General features: G+C 33.0%; 4 protein-coding genes across 4 annotated transcripts; 1 reads left to right on the forward strand and 3 right to left on the reverse strand.

Annotated features, from left to right (window-relative positions):
* Positions 1–932: 932 nt before the first annotated feature.
* Positions 933–4,709, reverse strand: LOC149484745 (uncharacterized). Its single transcript, XM_089700903.1, has 3 exons — positions 3,035–4,709; positions 1,132–1,198; positions 933–1,050 (listed from the first exon to the last, which is right to left on the reverse strand). Exons 1-3 carry the CDS (start codon positions 4,707–4,709, stop codon positions 933–935), a joined length of 1,860 nt encoding a protein of 619 aa, XP_089557029.1.
* A 4,941-nt stretch (positions 4,710–9,650) lies between these two features.
* Positions 9,651–12,431, reverse strand: LOC149484746 (uncharacterized). The gene is made up of 2 exons (XM_089700904.1): positions 10,478–12,431; positions 9,651–10,267 (listed from the first exon to the last, which is right to left on the reverse strand). The coding sequence occupies exons 1-2, from the start codon at positions 12,429–12,431 to the stop codon at positions 9,651–9,653; spliced, it is 2,571 nt and encodes an 856-aa protein (XP_089557030.1).
* Positions 12,432–13,313: 882 nt separating this feature from the next.
* Positions 13,314–20,431, forward strand: twf (twinfilin actin binding protein). Its single transcript, XM_089701008.1, has 9 exons — positions 13,314–13,534; positions 13,745–13,822; positions 13,901–14,012; positions 14,396–14,558; positions 15,561–15,694; positions 16,233–16,336; positions 16,836–16,979; positions 17,519–17,637; positions 18,549–20,431. The coding sequence occupies exons 1-9, from the start codon at positions 13,510–13,512 to the stop codon at positions 18,699–18,701; spliced, it is 1,032 nt and encodes a 343-aa protein (XP_089557134.1). The 5' UTR covers positions 13,314–13,509; the 3' UTR covers positions 18,702–20,431.
* An 80-nt stretch (positions 20,432–20,511) lies between these two features.
* On the reverse strand, positions 20,512–22,806 carry 140up (RPII140-upstream gene protein). The gene is made up of 6 exons (XM_089701009.1): positions 22,480–22,806; positions 22,236–22,401; positions 22,066–22,154; positions 21,740–21,873; positions 20,948–21,056; positions 20,512–20,677 (listed from the first exon to the last, which is right to left on the reverse strand). Exons 1-6 carry the CDS (start codon positions 22,659–22,661, stop codon positions 20,557–20,559), a joined length of 801 nt encoding a protein of 266 aa, XP_089557135.1. The 5' UTR covers positions 22,662–22,806; the 3' UTR covers positions 20,512–20,556.
* Positions 22,807–24,232: the final 1,426 nt, after the last annotated feature.

A 24,232-nucleotide genomic window follows, 5' to 3' on the forward strand; every position in this document is an offset into this window, starting at 1 on the left:
AAATTTAATTTCACAACGGGAACTATGTACTAATTACAAACAAATCATATCTCTTGACTCTTGCATTCACGTTTAAAGACCTTAGCATCGTGCATAAAGCAACTTGGATAAATAATGTTTAGATAAATGTGTTCATATTTTTACCTACATTTTTATTTATAGATTGATTCTTTAAAATTTAATTGTAATTAAACACAAAGCAAAGACGTCCCTAGGTATTAAAGCGTAGAGGTATTGCGTAAAACGTGTCGGCGAACATTGTCATCTATTCATTAAGCAGTTAAACAAAATGTTACAATTGAGCTTGTACACAATTTAACGATACACGTAATTAACGGAGTATATTCACGTATTGTTTGCGTAACTGCGTAACAAACACCTGACGCTGTGTTCCGTACCAGACTTAATTGCACTGAAGTATTTAATGTGCCACCTTATGCAGTCTGAATAACGGTAATTTAAACTTGTTGAGGATTCCAATTACTATGAATTATTATACTTACATAGGTAGTAGGTAATACGCGTCAAGACTTCTACGAATAAGGTCACAGCTCGAGAAATATAAAACAATGTATTTTTTTACCTACATATTTTTTTACAATACGGACGTGAAATTTTTAGAAAATTGTGTTGGAAGGAAAATATTAATATTATGAGCTGAGCGCTAAAAAATAATTGTCTTTTCAGCAGATTGAATAGAGAGCACGAATAATATTGTGCCTGCTCTATGAATTATATACCCCAGCCACACTACTAGACGAGTGGTATGGGAAGTGACGAGGAAAGTAGGCAGAGGCATAGTGTGGCGACGTTACTCATCATGCCACTCGTCGTGATCATCGTCCTGCTCACTGCTCCCTATTTTTCGGCTTTTGCGCACGAGTCAAAGGACCGGCAATACGAGTGCGAACTGAAGAGCTCGAGCGTCGCGATTAATCGCACGAGTAGAGCAGTGTGTGGCCAGAGGGCAATGTCGCGGCGAATAACGGCAGCGCGATGAACAGGACGAGGAGAAGGACGAGGAGCATAGTGTGAGAACTGAGACTGAGACTAAGAAACATGTTTCAAATATTACATACCGAACTTCATAGTATCTATTCGATGATTGGTAAAATATTCGAATTAATGTACTGTGATGTCATCATGCTGCTCTTTATGCTCATGCCAAGCTCATGCCCATCGCTTGGCTCACGTGGTTCTGTAAAAAAAAATACTAATGAAGGTATGTGCTAAATATAGTTACTTACATAATTAACATTTAAACTCGACATATTTTTAGTAGGACTTCGAAATCTGAACTGAATAATCTCGTGGTACTACTGTAAAATACCCCTTTACGGCTAGACTTACCCTCAGCCCCTTTAGTACATATCACTCAGTGGGGTTTTTAATTACATCCTGCCACTTCTTGTCTGCGAAATTGTGCGATTACTGAAATGTATCCTGTACAGACTTGCATTTCTAATTACGACAAATAAGCGCTATATAGAATATCTTCAAACTACCTAGTACCTGGAAACGTATCTACCGTAGTAACTAAACGGCTGTATTTTAATCACGCCTCAACTGACGTCTTGCATTAGATGCCTAATTAATTATTGAGCAAAACCGAACTTGGTGCTTAGGCGATAATTTAATTATAATATGGATGCTGCAAATAAAATACGCTACAATTATCGAAATACTTAGATAGATACCTTATAACAATGAGATAAAATTATTTTTATTGGTATATCCAAAGGTGACTGTTTCCGTACCACAAGCTAAGAATACTTACAAAAATTAGAGCTATGCTTATATAGCTATGAACAGGTATCTAATCGGTTAATTTATGAAATGTAAAAACGCGGTTGGCCCACGCTTATGCTACGTATTCACTAAATAATAAAAAAAAACTACGACAAAAAAGTATTCGTAGATTTGAGTTTGATTTTATCTAGCGTTTCGAACAAAAAATTTAACAATATTCCAAATTTCAAATTTCATTTCATTTTTTTTTTGTCGAACAGCCTATCAATATTGTCTTTTATAGAATAACAAGAAAAAAAAATGATATTATAATAGACTTCATAATCACGTTATATTTGAAAAGATTTGAATTATTTTACAATGAAAAATATCTGGGTTAAAATTAAATTTAGATATTAAGTATATCCTAAAAACAAGCTATGGAGTAGTTATCACCTCATGGAGTAAGGCGACGATTTTGGTATCTTTGAATATTGATAAAGAACTTTCTCTCTAACACCTCAACACGCTCTTTTTTTATTACCTATAATTATTGTGGTTGCATTTCGATTACTATTATTATAAAATCAATTTATTGCTTTTTTTGAAGCTACGAAGAGACAATGTGCGTGTGCACAACTCTGTAATAACTGTGGTAATCCGTAATAACTATCACATAAATAAGTGTGTACTGTCTACATATTTTTATATCTTTAATACATGTTATTTTAATTATTATTTTTTGTCGCATTATTTCATGCATTTTTTTTTATTTAAGTTCATTTTATTCGAGAAAATAAACCAAAAACATTGAACAAAAACTCCGTTTTTTATGTATCGCTTTCAGTTTAATTCCTTCCAACAAACGTTAAGATGACACAAATGATAATGAGTAATGACAATGCAAATTGCAATTCTTGTGAACAGTAAAAATATAACATAAAGTGACGGTAGGTCGAAAACAAACGTCGTAAACATACAGCCCACCAAGGACAAATTTTCAAAATTTTCCTTAATACAATTAACCGATCAAAACATAAATACTAACGAAAGTCTTTACACGAATTTAACATCAAATACAGAAAAAAATACAAAATAAAATATTACCACATTGCATGCTTTCTTACTAATACGTGCTAATACGAACATAATATGAGGCTCGAGAGCCAACAAAAAAATCAACATTAGTTGGTAATTGGCAAAAAACACAATTTAGAAACAGGACGTTTAATTACATTGTTTTTACATTTAAGACTGACAACTCGCGTAATTCCGTCCAATCCGGGATGTTTTTCAACTATAATACCATATAACCATCTTCCAGGTGGAAGATCATCCTCCACTACTAACACTAAATCTCCAATTGTAGGTTCAGGAACAATATTGTTCCATTTATAACGATGGTAGAACTGAGTCAAATATTCATTTGACCAACGACGCCAAAAATCTTGTGTCATTTTTTGAGTCATTTGCCACCGTCTGAGATTTGTGATATTGGATGTTTCGTAATTGACATCAGGGGGTAAAACCAGAGGTTCTCCCACCAGAAAATGTCCTGGTGTCAGTGGGATTGGATTGTCTGGATTCTCAGTAATTTTAGAAATAGGCCGAGAATTCAGACAAGATTCTATTTGACAAAGTAATGTTGTCATTTCTTCGAATGTTAAAGTTGAATTCCCAACAATGCGTCTCAAATGATGTTTCGTCGATTTTACCCCTGCCTCCCATAGTCCTCCAAAATTTGGGGAATGGGGAGGGATAAAATGCCATTCAGTCCCATTTGTAGCCAGTTGATCTGCAATTTCCTTCACTATACTCGACCTCTCATGAGCATATAAAGATTTGAGTTCTCGTGCTGCACCCACAAAATTTGTCCCATTATCGCTCCAGACTTCAGCGCAATGACCACGGCGTGCTGTAAAACGCTTAAACGCTGCTAGAAATCCCTGAGCTGTAAGGTCACTTACTGCTTCGAGATGGATAGCGCGTGTGGCCATACAAATGAATAAGCAAATATATCCCTTGAATGACCGATTACCTCTGCCTTTAGAGGTTCTTATATTAATAGGCCCTGCATAGTCTACTCCACTCTTTAAGAAAGGTCGACAAGCAGTAGATCTTTCAACCGGTAGTTGTCCCATCAACTGGTGTCTTATGCGAGCGGCATATCGTACACAACGAACGCATTTACGAACACACAGTCGTACTAAATCCTTCGCACCTATTATCCAGTATTTTGATTGCAAATAATTTTGCATCAATTGGGGACCGCCGTGAAATGTTCTCTCATGAGCATCCGCAACGTGTTGCCACTGCTGCGGTTCCACCGAAGTAATAATCTCCGACACACGGTTTGCGACAAAGGTTTTCCAACGACTAGGTTGTCCTTGAAGCCAAGCGAGCACAATTTGTGAGTCGGTCCACGCATGAATTGAAGATTTCTCCATACTCATGGCTTGAGACACTTCTAGTAGCAGTCTTGTGAGTAGTACAGCTCCACAAAGCTCCAATCTCGGAATCGAAACTTGTTTAATGGGCGCTACCTTTGTTTTGGAAGCGATTAATGCAACATTAACCTTCCCATTGGAGTTAACCACTCGCAAGTACACAACTGCCGCAAATGCAACATTTGAAGCATCGCAGAAGCCATGCAATTCGCGAACTTTATCATCATTATTGATGTTGATCCAGCGTGGGATACTAAATTTGGTAAGGGTATCTAATTCACTTCTATACTTGAGCCAGTCCTTCAGTAATTGTGGAGGAAGTTCATCATCCCACTCAATTCCCGAGAGCCATAATTTCTGTATAAAAACTTTGGCTGAAATTATTACTGGCGCAAGCCAACCGACAGGATCAAATAATCGAGAAATTTCTGAAATAACTTTTCTTTTTGTTACAGGAGGAGAGAGCGGTGGAAGGTGTACTAAGTATTCAAATTCATCAGTTCTTCTGTTCCAGGTAAGTCCTAAAATTTTCATGATTTCATCTATTTTTAGTTTCAGGTTTTCTGCTTGATCTTCAACATCTTCATTAATCTCTTTAAGGCCCCATTGTTCAAAATGTATGTTTCTAAATCATGGTTTTTGGATAGAAATCATCATATTTAAAATCCTAAAAAAATATATAGCACAGATAAACGTTTGATCTAGTGACTTTTTTGGATAAAAACACAATATTAAACATTTAACTCGATCAAAAAAAAATCAGAAGTAACATCGATTTTGAAAGCATAATCAGTTTTATGAGAATTAGGGGAACGCTATGTTTATGAAAATTTTACATTTAATTTACTAATCAGGTTTTACAGGGAAATTTTTGGATAGATTTATAATTTAGCCCTTATTTTTTTCTATATAAAATATAATACGTAAAATGCGACTCGCGCGCACCACGTCAGTGCCGCCAGAGTCCAGCCGGACGTCATCGAAGGAGGACCTGTGCTAGTTTTGCTCCCGACCACGTTGTAGTCGCCGCTCGCGTATTAGAACCGAGCGGCGAGTAAAACGGCGAGCACGTCACGGTATAAATAAATCAGTAGTTTGATTTTGTTTGTTATCCTAGGATTATTGTTGTAAATATAAATTAACTTCTTATTCTATACTATTAAACGAGCAATATTTGCATGTTAATATATTTGTTTGTAAATACAGTGTGGAAATTTTCGATGGGCCCTGGGTGAAAGTACTAGAAATACTGGAGATAGCAAATTTCCTTTATTTTAAAAAGAAATAGAACTGCATTCAAAGATTTTCAAAAATTCATTTTCTTCGACCGGGAATCGAAAGAACTATAAAATCCGTTGCGTAGTTTCAAAAATTTAAGCGTACAAAGGGACATAGAGACATAGGGACAGTGAAAGCGACTTTGTTTTATATACTACTAGCTGTGCCCGCGACTTCGTCCGCGTGGAATAGTGACTGTATAGTAGTTACTACTTAATTTTTGAAGTGAAAACTTCTTTAGCGGCGTTGAGCACTTTTTCTGTAATGAGTATAAAATCTTAAACTCGCGTCAGGACACGTGACCTGATCGAAAAAGCGTAAGACGAATACCATTCCAAAATATCAAACATGCTCAACGTTAATAATCAAGTATTCACTTCTGCCGGCACTCCCGGAGTGCAACCCTTCTTTTTTATTGAATTTAAAGGAAAAACACGTACTACCATAAATAATACAAAGAACTATTAGTAAAATTTAAAAAAATAAAATAAAATTTTTAGGCACCAGAGGGGAAGGGAGCAAATTTATTTTTCTTCCTTCCTTGTATGGATGTTTTTGTTAATAAATCGTGAAGCAACTGAGCGCCGAGACAAACGTCAAAACGCAAAGGAATAGAATCCGCTATCGATACTAATAATTGACATAAGCGTATGATGTTTTGCTAAGGATTTGTTCACCCTACCAACGACGACGACGACCACAAACAAAATTTTCATCCAGTCGCAATTTAACAAAATAGTGCTAAACACAATTAGAATAAAATATTAAAATTTCCTGTCGTTCTGGTGCTTGGAATTTTTTTTTTTTTGAATGAATGAATAAATAGATTTTTCGTAGAAACGGTAGCTCCTAGAAAATCGAAAAAAATCTATTTTTTATTAATTGACCTCGAAATTTTTTTCTTCCGAGTACCAGTATGACGGGAAATTTTAATATTTTATTTTGAACAAATTTGGTCTGGATGAGAATTTTGGTCGTTGTCGTCGTCGTAATTTTGGTAGTGTGACCGAACCATTACTAAAATGTGATGAGCTTATGTCAATAATAATTAGCGATAGCAGTTTCTATTCCATAGCGTTTATTCTAATCTCTGCCGTCTCGGCCTGCAGATCTTTCCTGTCTCACGCCTGTAGTAACTAAACCGTTTAGACCGTGCAATAAAAATTAATAAATACCATTTTAAATATTTATAAAAATAAAAAAACAAAGTCGTCGGAGCTGCCATACCATCATTATCATATCATATATTATATTTTTTTTATAATGGTACTTAATTTATAGATCCTCGGGAAGTTTGTAAAATTATTATTTATTCCTTTACATTCGTTGCGTTGGTTTTTTTTTAATTTTTAAATTTTAAACTTCGGTTTCTTATTTTCAAGTAAGCGAGACCTACCTCCATTTTACATTCCTATATCATATTGATATCTATAAGTTTGTTGCTCCTTGACATCATCATCAACCGTGCACAAATTGTAATGGACCACAGTGACAAAAGAAGTGGTATCTTTAGGAAAAAAAATTGCCAAGGGCCAGGCCTATGTGGCTTTGAGTAGAGTTCAAAATTTCCAGTGTGTGGCTATCCTCTCGCTCCCATATCCCCCTCTTCTTTAATAGACTTTCAACCCATTCCCTTTCCACCCCTAGTAAATGGGATAACCGATTTTGATGTAAACCATATTATCTAATTGTACCTATATGTACACGTCATATCCTGTCGTTTGATGCTCCATTTGGTTTATTTATCTAACCACTGTCACCCCTAAAGTGCTCTATATGTAATAAACGGATGAACCGATTTCGATAAAACATTATTAATTGTAATTCACACGTTGCTCTTTCATATTTTGATATATCTACCGCTTGAGTATATTATTTGACAACATTCCATTATTGTTCATTCCCACTTTTACCGCTGTAATCTAATAGAAGCTGTAATGGATAAACCGAATTGGATAAAAATATAACTAATATTTTTTCCCACTTTTACCCCTATAAAGGTATAATAAATGGATGAACCGATTTTGATACACTTTATCTAAGAACCAGCGTCGGAAAATATGCTTTAACTACAGTTTTGGGTTTGGGATCGATTTAATAATTTAACCCCTGCTAATTTTTTTTACATATTTTCATTGTACAGACATCACTTTTCTAGAATTTTATTATATGTATTGATGATTGATGATTGATGATTGACCACGCGCAAGGTTACTAATTTCCACTACATCCTCACGCAAATCGCCAATTTTTATTAACATTGAATCTGTTAATAAAAAAAATCAAAAGATAACCGTACCTTATTTTATTAAAAAGCTACTAACAAATAAAGTTTTATCAAGAACTAAAGTGACCTTCTTTATAGTCTTGTAAAAGTTATACCTACATAAAAATAAAATTTCATCATTTTCTTATTTTGTCATACTTAACTTTAACTAATAAAACATGAGTCTAACTATATAATTATAATTATAAAGAATAAATACAAAAGTTACAACTTATCTTTTGTGGGAACGCAAGAAGGCGAAAATTAAAAAAAAAGCTGAAGATTTATAACAATGTAACGAATGAACACAATCACTGTTATCTACTATTACCTATATTAACTGTAATGGTGTCTTGTTTGACATCAAATAATAAACATCTACCCTCACTTATAAAAATTTAGTACATATATTCACATGAAATATAAGCGCACCTGAAATGGACTCTGGGAAGATATGAATTATTTATTTAACTTTAAAAAAAAAACAACCTCACCAACATCATAATATTTAAATTATGAATTTCCAAGAAGCGTTAATATTATGTAAATTGATTTGATTTTAATGAAATCTCATAGATGGCGCTGTTTTAAATTTGTCTTTATACTACTAAGATTCATTAAACAGTTTCTCTGCCCAAATTACGTAAATGACGTAGTTTTTATAGTGTAAAGCTAGATAATAGCATGGCTTACTCAAAAACAACATTTAAACATGAGTCTTTAGATTGTACGCTGTCGTAGTACACGGAATACGTAAGAAAAGTAAAGGTTCACAGCTCCTCCCCCGGAGGTGATAGCATGATAATATGTTTAAAAAAACCTCACTCGACCTGTTAGTAATATTCATGCAAAATTTGAAGTCAATCTATGCAGTACTTTTCGAGATTAGCTCGGACAAACATACAGACAAACAGACAAACAGACAAACAGACAAACAGACAAAAATTCTAAAAACTATATTTTTGGCTTCTATATCGATTATAGATCATGGAATATGTATTCTTTTAAAAAAATATTCAATGTACAGTTTTGACTTTCCTACGATTTTATTATATGTATAGATGTAGTGATTTAAAAAAATTACATTAAAATTTTACATCTTTTCGTCATGGGTATCATTTTCATGGTTATTGGGGTAGCTATTAACCAATATGAGGTCAAAACTAAAATTCAAGATGGTGCGGATGAAAACTTTACATCTTTTCGTCACGGGTGTCATTTTCAATCATTAATTGATTATTATTCAAATTGTTGTAAAATACACTTTTTTAAGTTGGTTGAATACACTAACATACTTATTACATACTTATATTCAATTACATATTATTTTGCCTTTTTTATTTGTTTTACTTTTAATTATTATTACCAATATTTTCAGAAGAAAATAAATTAATGTATCCAGAACGAGAGTTTCATTTTAAACTTTAAATGTATGTATAAAATAGACCAATAAACCAGAAGCGTTCTTTATGTTGAGATGATGTTGATTCTACAATAAAAATGTTAGATTCCATGATATTTTTATTTCTAAGAGCAAATATTTTTACGAAAAATTAACAATAAATTATATTTTATATTGTTTCTATCGATTTTAATAATAAAGTAAAATTTGAAAAAGGAATGTTACCTTTCAGAAAAATTTGCTACCCCTAGTATTTCAAGTACTTTCCATTCAGGGCACATCGAAAACTTCCACACTGTATATATACAAACAAATATATAAATATGCAAATATTGCTCGTTTAATGGTATAGGATAAGTAGTAAATTTATTTATCAAATACATTCCTACGATAGCAAATAAAATCGAACTACTGATTTATTTATACTGTGGCGTATTCGCCCGCCTTCATAGGTCACCGGAGTTCATGCCGCGCCGGCTCCTGCGCAACGCGGGCGCGAGCCGTCTCAGTGCCTAAAATGCCTAAACTTTCAGTATAAGGGGCTCTTAAGTATTTCTTCGCTATTACTACTCCATTTTTGCAAGACAAATCCACATCCTTGGAGAAGCTGTGTTATTTCCTTATAAATTTGCTTACCTTCTTCCACAGAAAAGCAGCCTGACATAAAATCATCCATGTAAAAATCATGAAGTACCCTTTCAGCAGCCAGCGGATACTTTACTCCATCGTCGTGTGCAACTTGCTGTAATGATTTCACAGCGAGATAAGGTGCTGAAGCCGTTCCAAAGGTAACTCGTAAGAGGCGCAGATGCTGCAGTCTTTGATCTGGATCTTCGCGCCACACAAAACGTTGAAAATCTGTATGTAATTCAGATATTTTTACCTGTCTATACATTTTTATAATGTCAGCGACAAGACAAATTGGATATTGACGCCAACGCATTATAATGTGACGTAAGTCAGGTTGTAGCGATGGGCCTACCATGAGTTCGTCATTCAATGTGATGCCATTGGTTCCTGGACAAGAAGCGTTAAAGACAACTCGGACCTTGGTAGTATCCTTATCCTCTCGGATCACTGCATGGTGAGGTAAGTATACAGCATCAGCTGAATCCTCTTCATGTGATGGCACAGTTTCCACGTGACCTAAATTTTTATATTCTTCTATGACAGCAGCATACTCAGCCTTAAGTTTGGGATTTTTTAATAAATTATTCTCAAGCCGATTAAATTGTTTTATTGCAATAGCCTTTGAATTACCATATTTGCAATTTGGATCATCGGTTCGAAATGGTAAATTAACTATATAGCGTCCTGAACTATCTCTCCTAGTAGTTGATGTATATATACTCTCACATTTAATTTCCTCCTCTGTAAGAAGTGATTTATCAGAGGCGAATTGATCCGATTCAAGCTCCCAAAACTTCTTCATAAGTTCGTATTCATCATTTTGATGAATATGATTGCACCAAATAGTGCTGGAGCTCGATCTGGATTGAATTGGACCCGATAGAATCCAGCCCAGCTGTGTATTTTGCGCGATTAATGCACTGGGTGAATCCTTGATCAGACCTTCAAGCAAAATCTGACCATAAACATCTGCTCCAAGGAGCATGTCAATTTTATTTGGTGTTGCAAAGAAAGGATCTGCTAAAACTAATTTAGAAACTTCAGGACTAAGATTAACAACAGCATTCCTTTCCGGAAGTACTGAGGTGAGCTTATTGAGCACAAAAGCGTGGACGCAAATTTTAAAGTTGCAATGGCGTGATTGAATCTCAATTTCTACCCTCGCTTTAGAGGCAACAGAACTTGAGTGGTCACTACCCAAACCAATAATGGAGCTTTTGTGTGGAATCTTTCTTAGCCCAAGAAGTTGAACTGCAGCTTCAGTCAAAAATGAAGCTTGTGATCCTTGATCAATGAGACATCTTAACGTGATCAATGAGCCTGTGGGTGACCTGGCATTAACTAATGCGGTGGCAAGTAAAACTTGTCCACTGAAACGTGAAAAGCAGGCTCTGATATTATTAATATTTTTTACCTGTGTTGATGTAGATGCTGTTGCTTCTTTAGCATCTGGTTCTGCCTCACTCATTTGAGGCTCCGACGGAAGCGATACATTTTTGGGATGTAGTAAAGAATGATGTTTCTTCTTGCAAATACGACACCTGGAAGACTGGCGACACGAATATACATTGTGACCTGCACCAAGACAATTAAAACAAAGATTATGTGATTGGACAAAATTCCGTCGAGTATCAGTCATTTCTCTTGAAAAACTTTTACAATTTCTTAAATGATGATCATTAGAACAATAAATACATTTTAAATTTGAAATATGAAACGCTTTCGGAGTAACATTAGTTCTATATTGTTGACTATTTTGTTTAGCTACCTTAGGATCAATAAATTCTAATGAACGTGAGCGGATTTCTAAAAATTCTATAAATTCTTTATATGTTGGTAATAAATTACAATTTTTACTACTTTGCAGTTCCCACTGCTTACGGGACTCGGAATCTAATTTTAAGCTTACGATATAAATAACAATAGTGTCCCAAGTACTTACATCTATTGACAAATTTTTAAGTGCAAACATACATTCATTAGTAGTATCTAATATTTCGCGTAACGCTGTAGCTGATTCAGTTGTTACCGTTTTTTGATTCATAAATTTCTTTAAGATACAATTGGCAAGATACTTTTTGTTGCTGTACCGATCTTCAAGCTGTTTCCAACATAAATTATAATTTTCTGCAGTTATTGGTATGTGTCGCAAGAACTGTTCCGCTTCTCCAGTGAGTTGACATTTTAAATAATGTAAACGTTGAACGTCATCCAATGTAGGGTTACTATGTACCAGTGACAAAAACAGGTCTCGAAAGCTCGTCCATTCTGCATATTTCCCGGAGAAATGTGGAATAGCAATCTTTGGTAATTTAAAACCTTGTTGTTTCGAATCTGTAGCTGTGGTGCTGCCATCTGGCGCATGATGTACAGTGGTTGATTTAACTAAATTAGCTCGAGCTTCCCGCAACTCATACTTATAATCGATGTATTGTTCTTCGCAATTGCCATATGTATCAGCCTTGACATAAGTAGTAGCATTCAATTTATCACTTTCCGAAACTTGAATAATTTGTGTGTGAGTTTGCAAAAACTGAGACCAAAGTTCTTCAAGCGCATCTAATCTTGTCGATAAATACGCATCATTCGCTAAACGTTCTTTAGGCGATTTCTTAAAATTAGATCTAGCTTTTGTAATTCGATCATATATATTGTTTTGCACTTTAATATAAGACTCCATCTTTTACAATAAACAAAATTAATATACAAACAACTTTATAAATATCTATAGGTTAAATATTGTACATATGTAATCTAATAAATTATTAAATATATTAACTTGATATTATCTATAGGAAATCCGACAAAGGTTTATAAATACAATATTCATAAACTGATACGCATTCACAGATTATAATAAGTAGGTTATTACTGAACTATAATTGTTTTAAGTTTCAGCTAAACACGTAACCTTGACCTATTTAACACGTCAATCTTTAAAGTACAAATCAATTTATTTTGTAATAGCAATTAGCAAGTTTTATACGATTTACTTAAAGTCCCAATATATTAAAGTCCAATTATGTATTATGAAATCTCGAATGTACTCACGGTTTGTCCACTTATTTACTCACTCACAGCACTTATACACAAAATAACCTCCAGATGCAGATGTGAAGACGCGATGATAGAACACCCAACTCGATGTAACGCTGACCGTTATAGTTGTATGTACGTACTATTAGTCGTAATCCACCAATAATAATTTCATCGATATTGTCGTAACTCCAAAGCCAGTATTCTCCAGTATCGTTAAATATTATATATTATATCTTATATCCGGCAATCGTAAGGACCATGAACAAAAACTCCGTTTTTTATGTATCGCTTTCAGTTTAATTCCTTCCAACAAACGTTAAGATGACACAAATGATAATGAGTAATGACAATGCAAATTGCAATTCTTGTGAACAGTAAAAATATAACATAAAGTGACGGTAGGTCGAAAACAAACGTCGTAAACAAACATTATCTGTGGTATATTATGGTTATATTATCTGTAAATAAGTGTTCAAAATTCAAATTATGTTCAAATGTCAAGTGCCGCTATTTTGACGTGGAAGTTTGACATCTTGACTCTTGTGCTTGTGACGGATACATAACTCTGGAAGGTGGAAACTCAAAATATTTTTAGCTACATATATACGAATGAAATATTGATAGAGCAAACGTTAAGAATAGTTGTTATTCAACATCCACAAATCAAGAGCCAAAACCACATATTTAAGTCCTGTAATTGTAGAGATTATCTGGACAAAATGTCCCACCAAACTGGAATCCAGGGTAAGTTAATTCACGATAGTATACAAAAAGGAATACCTTGAATTGTAATTATTTCTCTTTAATAATGTACCTCCTAATCTCCGCATACTAAAACGAATACATATATCACTTATTTTAAAGTAAAAGACCGTAAATAATTTGTCTTAACAGCCCAAAAAAGCCGGATATGATCTCGATTTCATAGCTTTAAATTTTTTTTTGGTTTTTCAGCGAATGAAGAATTATTAAAGTTCTTCAGTAAATGTAGAGATGGAAAAATACGTGTTGTCAAAGTCAGCATAGAAAATGGTAATGTTTATTTTTCATCAGTAGAGTTACATATCTAAGCTTATCTTTATATTTACTTAATGACTTATTTCCTTACAGAGCAATTAACTTTATCTACACATCAACAAGTTAAAGGTACTTGGGAACAGGATTTTGATAAATATGTCCCTCCATTGATAGTGGATGATCTTCCTTGTTACATTTTGTATAGGTGAGAAATTTTGGCATAACTTTGCAAGTACTGGTTGCTTATAACTATCATTGTATCATTTTAACATTGAAAAAGAAGTTGTGAGATTAAATTTATCTTATGGGTTGGAATGAGTGTTATAAACTACCAATAAACTTTTGATACAAATGTATTAACATCAAATAAACAATAAAATGAAACCAGCGAAATAATAGTTATGTATCTGTCATGCTAATAAGTGTTAAAGTAATAATAATTATTATACAATAATTCAATTATTCATTGAAACATCATTGGTCCCATTGTTAGTAACAATATTCTTATACCTATGTTAGTAACAATACCCTAATTAATACATCATGTATGACAAACTGCATATTAACTAACATAGGAATTTCTTTCAGGTTTGATTCAACCAATTCTCTAGGTCATGAATGGCTGCTCCTTAGTTGGTCTCCCGACAGTGCTCCAGTCAGACACAAGATGCTATATGCATCAACCAAAGCCACATTGAAGCAAGAGTTTGGTTCCTCGCACATTAAGGATGAAATGCATGCTACGACTAAGGTAAAGCATGCTGCTATAATCTATATATGTCGTGGCCATATCGTAGATTTGCTCATTTCATGAAATGGCCAATTTAGTTTGGCCAGATCGTTAAATCGTCAATGTTTCACGATTTGGTCATCCACGTTTGGCCAGATCGTATAAAATATCTTAGAGAGTCCATAAAACATTAAAAAATTCAGAATATTTTAAGAACTTGTTTATTGTCATTTAAGTTAGTGCCGCGGAAGCGCCGGCGAATACCAGAAGCGAATGGTTTTTTCAATAGAAAACAGTTAGGTTAGGTTAGGTTATACTTTAATAAACAACCAGAAGCGAATCGCTTTGTAAAAAGGAAACAAAAATGGTCGCATTTCGTGAAATGGTCATCGACGTTTGGCCAGATCGACGATCTGGCCAAACGTGGATGACCAAATCGTGAAACGTTGACGATTTAACGATCTAGCCAAACTAAATTGGCCATTTCATGAAATGAGCAAATCTATGATATGGCCACGACATATATATAAAACTCAAAGGTGACTGATATAGTGATCTATCAACGCGCAGCCCAAACCACTGGACGTATCGGGCTGAAATTTTGCATGTAGGTAGATGTTAGGACGTAGGCATCCGCTAAGAAAGGATTGCCCGAAATTCTTGCGGGAACGGGGAAAAACGGGGATGCACGTACAAAGTCGTGGGCGGAAGCTAGTAAATTATAAGTTGTTATCACATGTAAATACTCAAAAGTGTTTTATTGTAATACAATATAGTGATTTTATTGGTATGTTTCACTGATTTAAATCACTGTGTCAAAAGTTATGAAATTTTTAATCAGTCCCAACTAGGTAGTCATTTTAATCCCAGGTGCTTTGAAAGTAGTTACTACAGAAAACAAGTCTATATGTATGCCCTTCAGCCCGAGTTATTGCAGACATTCTCATAAATTCCACCAAATATAATATTTCACATTTCTAATACATATAACATATAATTATTAAGTTTGACTACACTTTACAGGATGAAGTATGCTTGAAAGGATATAAAGCACATCTGAGTGGGGTGGCTGCACCAGCGCCGCTGACCGACAGAGAAGAGGCCTTGAAGGAATTGAATGAGAGTGGGCAGGGTCCCAATTATGGTACAGATGCAAGGTAATGTTGTAGAGGCAATATGTGTTTATATAAAAGTACTAGATTTCCGCCCGCGGCTTCGCCCGCGTTTGCAAAGGAAAACCCGCATAGTTCCCGTTCCCGTGGGATTTCCGGGATTAAACCTATCCTTTGTGTTAATCCAAGTTACCCTCTATATGTGTGCCAAATTTCATTGTAATCGGTTCGGTAGTTTTTACGTGAAAGAGTTACAAACATCCATACATCCATTCAAACTTTCGCCTTTATAATAGTATTAAGATTAAGATTATTTTATCTGTGCCAATGCTTTTAGATTAATTATTGTAATAGAATTTATTAATTAATTTCTTAAAACTCATTTATGCCAGATTATATCTCTCTTATTTCTAAGCGAACACACAAATAAGACGGGACTGTTAAAATTATGGATTTGCTCTGAAGTTTGCAGTGTGATAATACTGTTTTAATACTAAAAAGGTTAAAAAAATTCTCTATTGAGCTGTAAATAAAATCCTTACTGTTTAATATGGTTTAATGTTGATATTCTTTAAATTTTCAGGCAGTCAACTATGGGTGGAATATCTTTTCCAATAACAGAATCAGCAAAACAGGGTATTCTTGATCTCCAAAGAGGTTCCTACAATTATTTACAATTTAAAATAGGTATGTCCTAATATTATTAATACTATTTACAGAAACGTGTTTCACAAAATAAAATACAAGTAGTATTAATTATTAAAAATACATCTTTATAAAATGATTTCAAAAACACAAATACAACAAGTTGACGTAAAATGAGATTCAGATAGAATTTTGATATGTTGCTATTTTTAAATCAAAAAGTTATTGACTAGAAATGTTTGATGTACAATGAGTGAGAGTTATTTATTAAACTAGGTTTCCACCCGCGGCTTCGCCCGCACAGTCAAAGAAAAACCCGCATAGTTCCCGTTCCCGTGGGATTTCCGGGATTGCGTCATTTTCCCGGGATAAAAAGTAGCCTATGTCCTTTCTCGGGTATCAAAATATCCTAATACCAAATTTCATGAAAATTGGTTCAGTAGTTTAGGCGTGATTGAGTAACAGACAGACAGACAGAGTTACTTTCGCATTTATAATATTAGTATAGTATGGATTTATAATATAATTTATTAATTTCCAGATTTAGAAGAAGAACAAATATGTCTAGCCAAAGCTGCAATTATAACTCTGCCTGAGTTACCTGCCCAGGTGCCGGCCAATGAAGCCAGATATCATTTGTATATATTCAAACATACACATGAAGGTGATCAGCTTGAAAGTATAGGTAAGGATATATTTTTAAATATAGCGTTGATATTTAGAAATCCATATTAACAAATGAAAATGAAAATGAAAAATATATTTATTTCATATACACACAATTTTCAAATACAGAAAGTGGATGAGTCCTCCTAGTAAGTTTACAAAAACCTGTTTCAGGAGGACCCGCTCTTCCTTAACTAAAGTTTACAAATATAATACGTGTACAGATGTATGTGTATAAGTGAGTGAATGAGTGTGTGTGTGTGTATGCGTGCAAGAACAAGTACTTAAAATATTGTGATTTATACATTATATATATATATTGTCAAATGAAATCAATTCAGCCGTTTTTTGCATGAAAATTCTATATACCTAGTTTATAAAACATTTTATAATGTTAGAAGATGGCATAATATACCAAATTTCATTCATTTATTAAAGTAAGGCGCTTTATACGGACCATATTATGATCAAATCTTATGTATTCATAATTTTTCTCAAATATTTTAAAACGTAAATTTTAAGTTGTTAAATCTATTAAACGGCAGCATATTTTTTCAGTATTTATATATTCAATGCCTGGATATACCTGCAGCATCAAAGAAAGGATGATGTATTCCAGTTGCAAGGGACAGTTTCTTGAATTAATTGAAAAAATGGGTGTTGAAGTTACAAAACGAGTGAGTATAATATTATGATACTATTTTTTTTATGAAACTATTTAGGTCGTAGACAACTGTAGAAATAAACAAATTGCTCATATCAAAAAGCCTGACTTGTCTTTATGAATTTTGTCAGTAATATAAATATCTTTTGTTTGAATATTCCCTTGCCTTTTGAATCAACAAGATGTTTAGCTATAATCACAGAATACATAATAGTAGCTAAACGCTACAGAACGGACACTCTCCGCCTCCCGCCAAAATTAAACACTTACCTCACCCCGCACGATATAATGGGCCACATTTTTCTGCAAGGACGATACGCAACGAAGATTGACAACATTAATCAAATTGACTTAAAGTAATTTTATTATTTTGGATTTGTGATTATCGTTTTTCGTAGAAAATGGTTAGATATTGTGCTGTTTATGGATGTATTTCATCAGATTTCATATTTTTTTACGCTAGTCACAAATGTGCCAACCATAAAGCGTTATATTACACACATTTGCAGTCTCTACAGTTCACACTGTAGAGACTGCAAATGTGTGTGTTATAACCAGAATATTTGTGTAACAGTCACCTGTTAAAACGATAATTTTGTATGGAGTGTAAGGGGTGTGGTATAATACTAAGACTGGTCACTGATCAGCTATTAACGGATTGACTACCTACAATTTGATATTGATCCAATAGATCCGAGATTTGCATGTTGAAACAATTAAACTTTATACTACTTTAAGCTTTATAATATTAGTATTGAATATAGATAGTTTCTATAAATAAATATTGATAAAAATATTGATAGGTATGAGAACGAATGTAATAAATGGATTAAAATAAGAATCAAGTTCCTATCATAAGAATCATGATGTTAACAAATGAAATGATAACCAGAATATTTGTGTAATTATTTTTATTATTTATAGGTTGGCGTAGATGAAGGCAAGGAATTGACTGAAGAATTTTTATATGACGAAATCCATCCTAAAGTGAACTTACATCGTCCAGCTTTTGCCAAACCAAAAGGTCCACCAAATCGAGGTGCGAAACGAATTACTAAAGCACAGTCCACACAATAATAATACAAGGAATAAGACTTCATACAAAAATCTATGCTTCTTATTTTATGAAGAAGTATAGTGGTACATTTTTATGCAAAATAGTGTTTGGAAAGGTCATCAGTTTATTTTTATTAATATACTTTTCAACATTTCTCACATTTGGATATTACTATAGCGTGTTCGAAATTAATAAAGATTTTTGTTAATTATAACCTTACAGTGCTATAATATGGCTCAATCTTCAATAGAGTAATTATTGCATGTGACCTTTTAAGAAAAATCAAAAATATTTATTTGAATTGTATTCAAACTATTATAACTATATGTATTTGATAGATATGTTATTGTTTAAGTTAAAGCTATTTGTAGATGTAAGCTATTTATTTCTGCATGACATGTATAATTAAATAAATAAATAATAAATTGTTAAGAATGTATGTATAAAAAGAAAAAAAAATGTCTTCCTAATATTCAAACGTTAAACAGGCTTATTAATTATTATTTTCATATAAGGTACCATATAAAGTACCAATTTATTAGTTTGAAAGATTTTGATTTTGAATAATACAGGAACGGCTCGGTCGCCACATGGATGTAGCGTGAATCATCCTTAATGTAGGTGCTAATTATGTCAGATGCATGAAGGTTTTTATAAATATTATAATGGGTACATATTTGGCACAAAATAACAGCAAAAAAATCAACAGATTAATTATTAACTTAACATTATAATAATTTAATGTAATCGTCAGTTTTTTTTTATTTTTTATTTATCGCATTATAAAATGGATCGCCTGATCAAAATACTACATTTTATATCATTAAGTCTTTACATGGTATTTTATTAACAATGCAAGGCATATACTTAATTTAATTGTGAATTTCTGTTTTGGAAGCTTATTAGTTATTACTTATAAGTATAATAAAGTATTTTATAAAAAGCAATTTTATGTGGTCAATAAATTGCTTTTTGAATATACATATATGATACATTTTGAAGCATTAACACTGGTCTATTAATGCTTCAAAATGTATCATTTTCTACAATTTAATTGATTAATTATAACGCTTTAAAATCATTATTTATTGCAATTGAAATTTTTGTCATTGTTAATACAATTTTTATGATCTTGTAGACTTTTTTGTACTTGTGTATAATTGTAGAGCATTGAATGTCCTATTAGATTCTTGCCCAGTTTTAATAAGTGTTTAGTCAAATTAATAATGAAAAGTTTAACTCTTTTTAATAATCAAATGTAAGATTATGGTCTGTTACATTCAATATTTGAGAAAAATATTTTTTGTAAATGTATTTGTTGTCGTTTTAATCTCACCAGATAAGGTGTCACAAAAAATTGTGTTAAAGAATTAATAAATCGGCTTCTCATCTACATGCAGCAGGGGCAATATTGGAATTGCACCCAACTAGCTTCTAAATTGTGATGTGCAAGTAGGAACAATTTACAGAACACCGAAATTGATCCAACCGCCGTAAAACCGAGATTGTTTCAATATCGCCCCTGTGGCAGGTACATGAGTAACCGGCTTTATAAGATACCAAGTTTTTGCTCTGTTTAGTATGCAATACAGGTAAAATATTATAATCTTGATTTGAATGTTATATACTCATTGTATTGTGTCAAAAGCTTTTATATAACTGGAGATTTAATATATTATGTAATATAATATTATTTTGCATCCATCTTATTATAGTCAACAATAATTTAATAAATAATTTTTATAATGTATTTTGTTATTTTTCTTGAATTATATTAATTTCTAAGAAAGAAAATAAAAAAGACTAAATTTAATTCAATATTTTATTATGTATTTACATTTTGTACACTACAGTTTAAATATTAATGAATATTATTTAGACAATCTCTTCTATTTTCTTGATACCTTTTTCTTGAACTAACACATCATGATGTTTTGTAAGATCATCATTCTTTTCCTTAGCACTGGCTTCAACACATTCATTGTATACTTCATCCCTGAAAAATGTATTTGTATTAGTATCTATTTCCTTTAATAACTAATGGTCTGCCCCGGCTTTGCCTGTGATGCGGTTTACATTTTCTCTCCATAAAAATGTAAATCTGTAAGTAAGACCTGCTTAATCCAAACAAAAAGGATTAAGCAGTTCTCGAGAATATTATTCAAACATTTAACTAGATATCAATACCAGGTACATATTTCCTAATTAAAAAGAAAAATGTATTCCTAATAATTAATAATAACAAATTCTTCAATAGAAAAAATACCTGGACTGCTTAATTTTGTATAGTGATTTTCGTATGTCATCCATCGTTACACCACTGATCTTCAACAAGCCTATGATTACTAAGCCACCCACTAAACTTAGAGCAGATCCTGAAAACAATATATTTTAAGTTATAAGTTAAAAGCATTTTTCTGAAATAATTCCTTTTTAGATAATAATTTTATTTTTACAAATAATTAACATAGTTTTAAAAACTAATTAACATGCCATAATTTTTTGATAATCTCATTTAATTATAGTACAGTTTGAATTTGATATGCCTGTTTTAGTAGATCAAAATTGAGTTCTAATGGCGTCACAAACATACAGGTGAAGTTAAGAAAAGTGTGTTAAAAGGGACTAAAGTATTGCACAAATCCATTTCCATTCTATAATAAATAAAATAAAAGAGATGATGAGCCTTGCAAGAGCTATTTAACACATCTTGTGCTAACAGTATGTGAACATACCTACAATGACCTATTATACTAGTAGACGCGGCATACGCCAACATCATTGCACTAAAAAACAGCGTAATTAATACATACCTACTTACTAACGCATTATCACCAATACAGTTGTTCTCTCTTTCACTCTGACGCACGAGACATAATACATGTCTCACTCATATAATAGTAATAACAACTGCCAATTGAAATATAAAAAGAACGTCCAGCCACGACGCTGAATGGGGCATGACTTAGTGAAACTCGGGCACTTAGCTGAGTTTTTTCTTGCCAAAATAGAGAGCGGGTAACGTAACTATCTAGCTTTTTTATATATCATAGCATACCTAAACCAGCACCAACCAGACTTGCAGCTAATCCCAAATTAGCTTTATACACTGCCCCTGTGATTGCACCGGCTACCACATATTCCAGCACTGAATTCTTGTCTCTATAAACTGATATGGTTGTTGCTATAGAGCTAAAAAGAAATTAAATTTATGTGAACATTCATTTTGTAATTTATACTTGTTATTACAGTTCTTATTAAAGCAGAAAATTTATTGAGCATACATAGGTAAAATATTTGAATTGTGCACCCAAACCTCTCTGTTGATATTGTGATAAATATGCAGCTATGTGTTTAGAACAGACCATTCTATAAAATAGTTACCTGTACATTGCAATGAATATTCCCAATCTCCAGCCCCATCTTAGTGCTCCCTTAGCAAATGCTATTGTGACATAATCCTGCAGTTTCCTCTGAGAAGTTTATGTTAAATCGTCATTATCTGAATATTCTTTTACATATAAGTTTGAAGAAACAATCATTTTGAATTTTACCTTCGCTTGAAATGTGGAATTAAATACTGCAGCTTGATTATTTTCTATGAAATAAAAATAAGCATCCCTGGATTTCATAAAACCTCCATAGCAAGCGCCAAAAAATATGCCACTCAGAGACGCTTGTACGATACTGTGTAATTCTATAGAAAAATCATCATATTCACTGAAAATAAAACACATTTAAAATTATGAGGTTATGTATTAATGTTAACCTGCTCATTGCCAAAAATATATTACGCACTTTCTTCTGTACATTTGCTTAACCCTTTCCCATCCAGTTTCTGGGGCTTCTTGAGTGGATTTATCAAGTAAATTGTAATCATGGTCATTACGGTGGTCAAAAAATGGAATTGCGAGCGCTGGTGTTAAACGCAATGTCGTTCCATATAAAATTCTCTTATTTAATATTCTAAACATTTTCATTAATTATCTATTCAGTCATCATAATATATAAGTATATAAGTAAGAATATTGTATATTATGGAATATTCTTTTTTACAGTTCAAAATTAATATTGTTATGAAAATGAAACGCCACTTTGAAGTTTGCTGTTTGACAGTTGACACATAGTTCGACATTCGACGATTTGACGTTTGTCATTACTTGCTTTGTGACTCAGAATGCTCAGAGGAAATAGCTTTGTGACGTTTGTGATTGTTCATTGCGGAAGCAGATGTTGTGCGACAGCGACGCAACCTCAGAGCAATAAACCTATATATTCCTCTGAGGACGCAACAGCTTACTTAATGGCCTGCGCAGACGAGGGATTTTAGTCCCTGGCGCGGCGGAGAAAAAAGTACGCTCCGCGAATAAAAACTCCGCCGCGGACTCAACGCACACGTATTGCGGAGAAAAGCACGCTATATGAATAGGTTACAACGGACTAAAGTCCGCCGTTTGCGTTGATTCGTCTAGTCACCCGTTCCATTTCTTTCGGGGACTCCCGCGTACTTTTATCCGGTCCGCTTCCTGCATGTCCGCGGTTATAAGGCTGCGGGACTTTTAGTACTTTGAATCCCTCGTTTGCGTTACTCGATATAAGTATTCTATTTTAGCGGACAAAAAAGTCTGCGGACTAAAATCCCAGAATTAGTAGGTCTAAATACCTATGAATGATGCTGAGATACCTACTTATATCCTACGAGGAAGTCTACTACTTTTTAACTAGACAAAGAAATTATTTAGGTCGTAATATATTATTATGTAATTAGAAAATTCGTAATTATGATTCATTTCCGTTGACCAGGGCCAGCACCCCAAAATCATACTCGTCAAAATATAATAAAATAATTATAGTCTTAAATCTTTCTGTTAATTTCTAGTCAATATAGTAAAACATTTTCGGTAATTGCTAAATAGATAGTATTTTTTATTTTTTTGTAATGCCCCAGAGGGAAAATATCCTGTTTTTTCAAAAGAAAGAATCAAAAGAAGACATTCAAAAATTTCTAAAAATTTATTGCCTCACCCGGGAATGTGAAATTGTGGTGAAACGACTTTATAGTCGTTAGAATATTAAATGGTGTAATTTTATCAGATTATTCTGTTAAAATTACACCATAATATTCTTAGAGTGCATCGATTGTTCATCTTAGATAACATGGGTTCTGGATCATAGATGGAATCTCTGTAAAAGCAACTAATATTCTGTAACGAAATTGATAAATAAATGAGAGTATAACAGAATAGGCATGACGACAGTATCCATAAATGATCGAATTAGTGTTTTTAAGGGAAAATGTATAATATATAAATTAAAAATAGTGACTTAGAAATATTAAAAACATTAAGATTAATGAGATTATCAATAAAATAAAACATTGAAATTCTGCAGTCGGCCATTTTGACTGAAACACGCGTGACGTCACGTCTACGTAAACAACTTCGCGTCAGGTGTATTTTGTTGTTATGAATATGTTGAGAATACGCATTTTTATTTATTTTCTATTTTTTCACGTATGCTTTATTGACTGAGAACAGAAATATAATTGCGA

This window comes from Colias philodice, chromosome 11 (assembly GCF_061535455.1).
Source record: "Colias philodice isolate Cphi_HAF_F1 chromosome 11, ilColPhil1 Martin Lab GWU primary, whole genome shotgun sequence".
NCBI lineage: Eukaryota > Metazoa > Arthropoda > Insecta > Lepidoptera > Pieridae > Colias > Colias philodice.

What these genes read in the sequence shown, in the direction of transcription:
- LOC149484745 (XM_089700903.1), bottom strand. Translation starts at nt 4,709, where the DNA reads ATGAAAATTTTAGGACTTACCTGGAACAGAAGAACTGATGAATTTGAA. An exon ending in ACCTGGAAGATGGTTATATG is followed by an intron (nt 1,199 to 3,034) that starts GTATTATAGTTG and finishes TTTTTTTTACAG; the next exon opens with AACCACGTGAGCCAAGCGAT. An exon ending in AGCAGCATGATGACATCACA is followed by an intron (nt 1,051 to 1,131) that starts GTACATTAATTC and finishes CATGTTTCTTAG; the next exon opens with TCTCAGTCTCAGTTCTCACA.
- LOC149484746 (XM_089700904.1), bottom strand. Translation starts at nt 12,431, where the DNA reads ATGGAGTCTTATATTAAAGTGCAAAACAATATATATGATCGAATTACA. An exon ending in TACAGAGGAGGAAATTAAAT is followed by an intron (nt 10,268 to 10,477) that starts GTGAGAGTATAT and finishes ATAAAAATTTAG; the next exon opens with GTCACGTGGAAACTGTGCCA.
- twf (XM_089701008.1), top strand. Translation starts at nt 13,510, where the DNA reads ATGTCCCACCAAACTGGAATCCAGG. An exon ending in CAAAGTCAGCATAGAAAATG is followed by an intron (nt 13,823 to 13,900) that starts GTAATGTTTATT and finishes ATTTCCTTACAG; the next exon opens with AGCAATTAACTTTATCTACA. An exon ending in TGATCAGCTTGAAAGTATAG is followed by an intron (nt 16,980 to 17,518) that starts GTAAGGATATAT and finishes ATATTTTTTCAG; the next exon opens with TATTTATATATTCAATGCCT.
- 140up (XM_089701009.1), bottom strand. Translation starts at nt 22,661, where the DNA reads ATGAAAATGTTTAGAATATTAAATAAGAGAATTTTATATGGAACGACA. An exon ending in ATTCCACATTTCAAGCGAAG is followed by an intron (nt 22,155 to 22,235) that starts GTAAAATTCAAA and finishes TAAACTTCTCAG; the next exon opens with AGGAAACTGCAGGATTATGT. An exon ending in ATATTCATTGCAATGTACAG is followed by an intron (nt 21,874 to 22,065) that starts GTAACTATTTTA and finishes ATTTCTTTTTAG; the next exon opens with CTCTATAGCAACAACCATAT.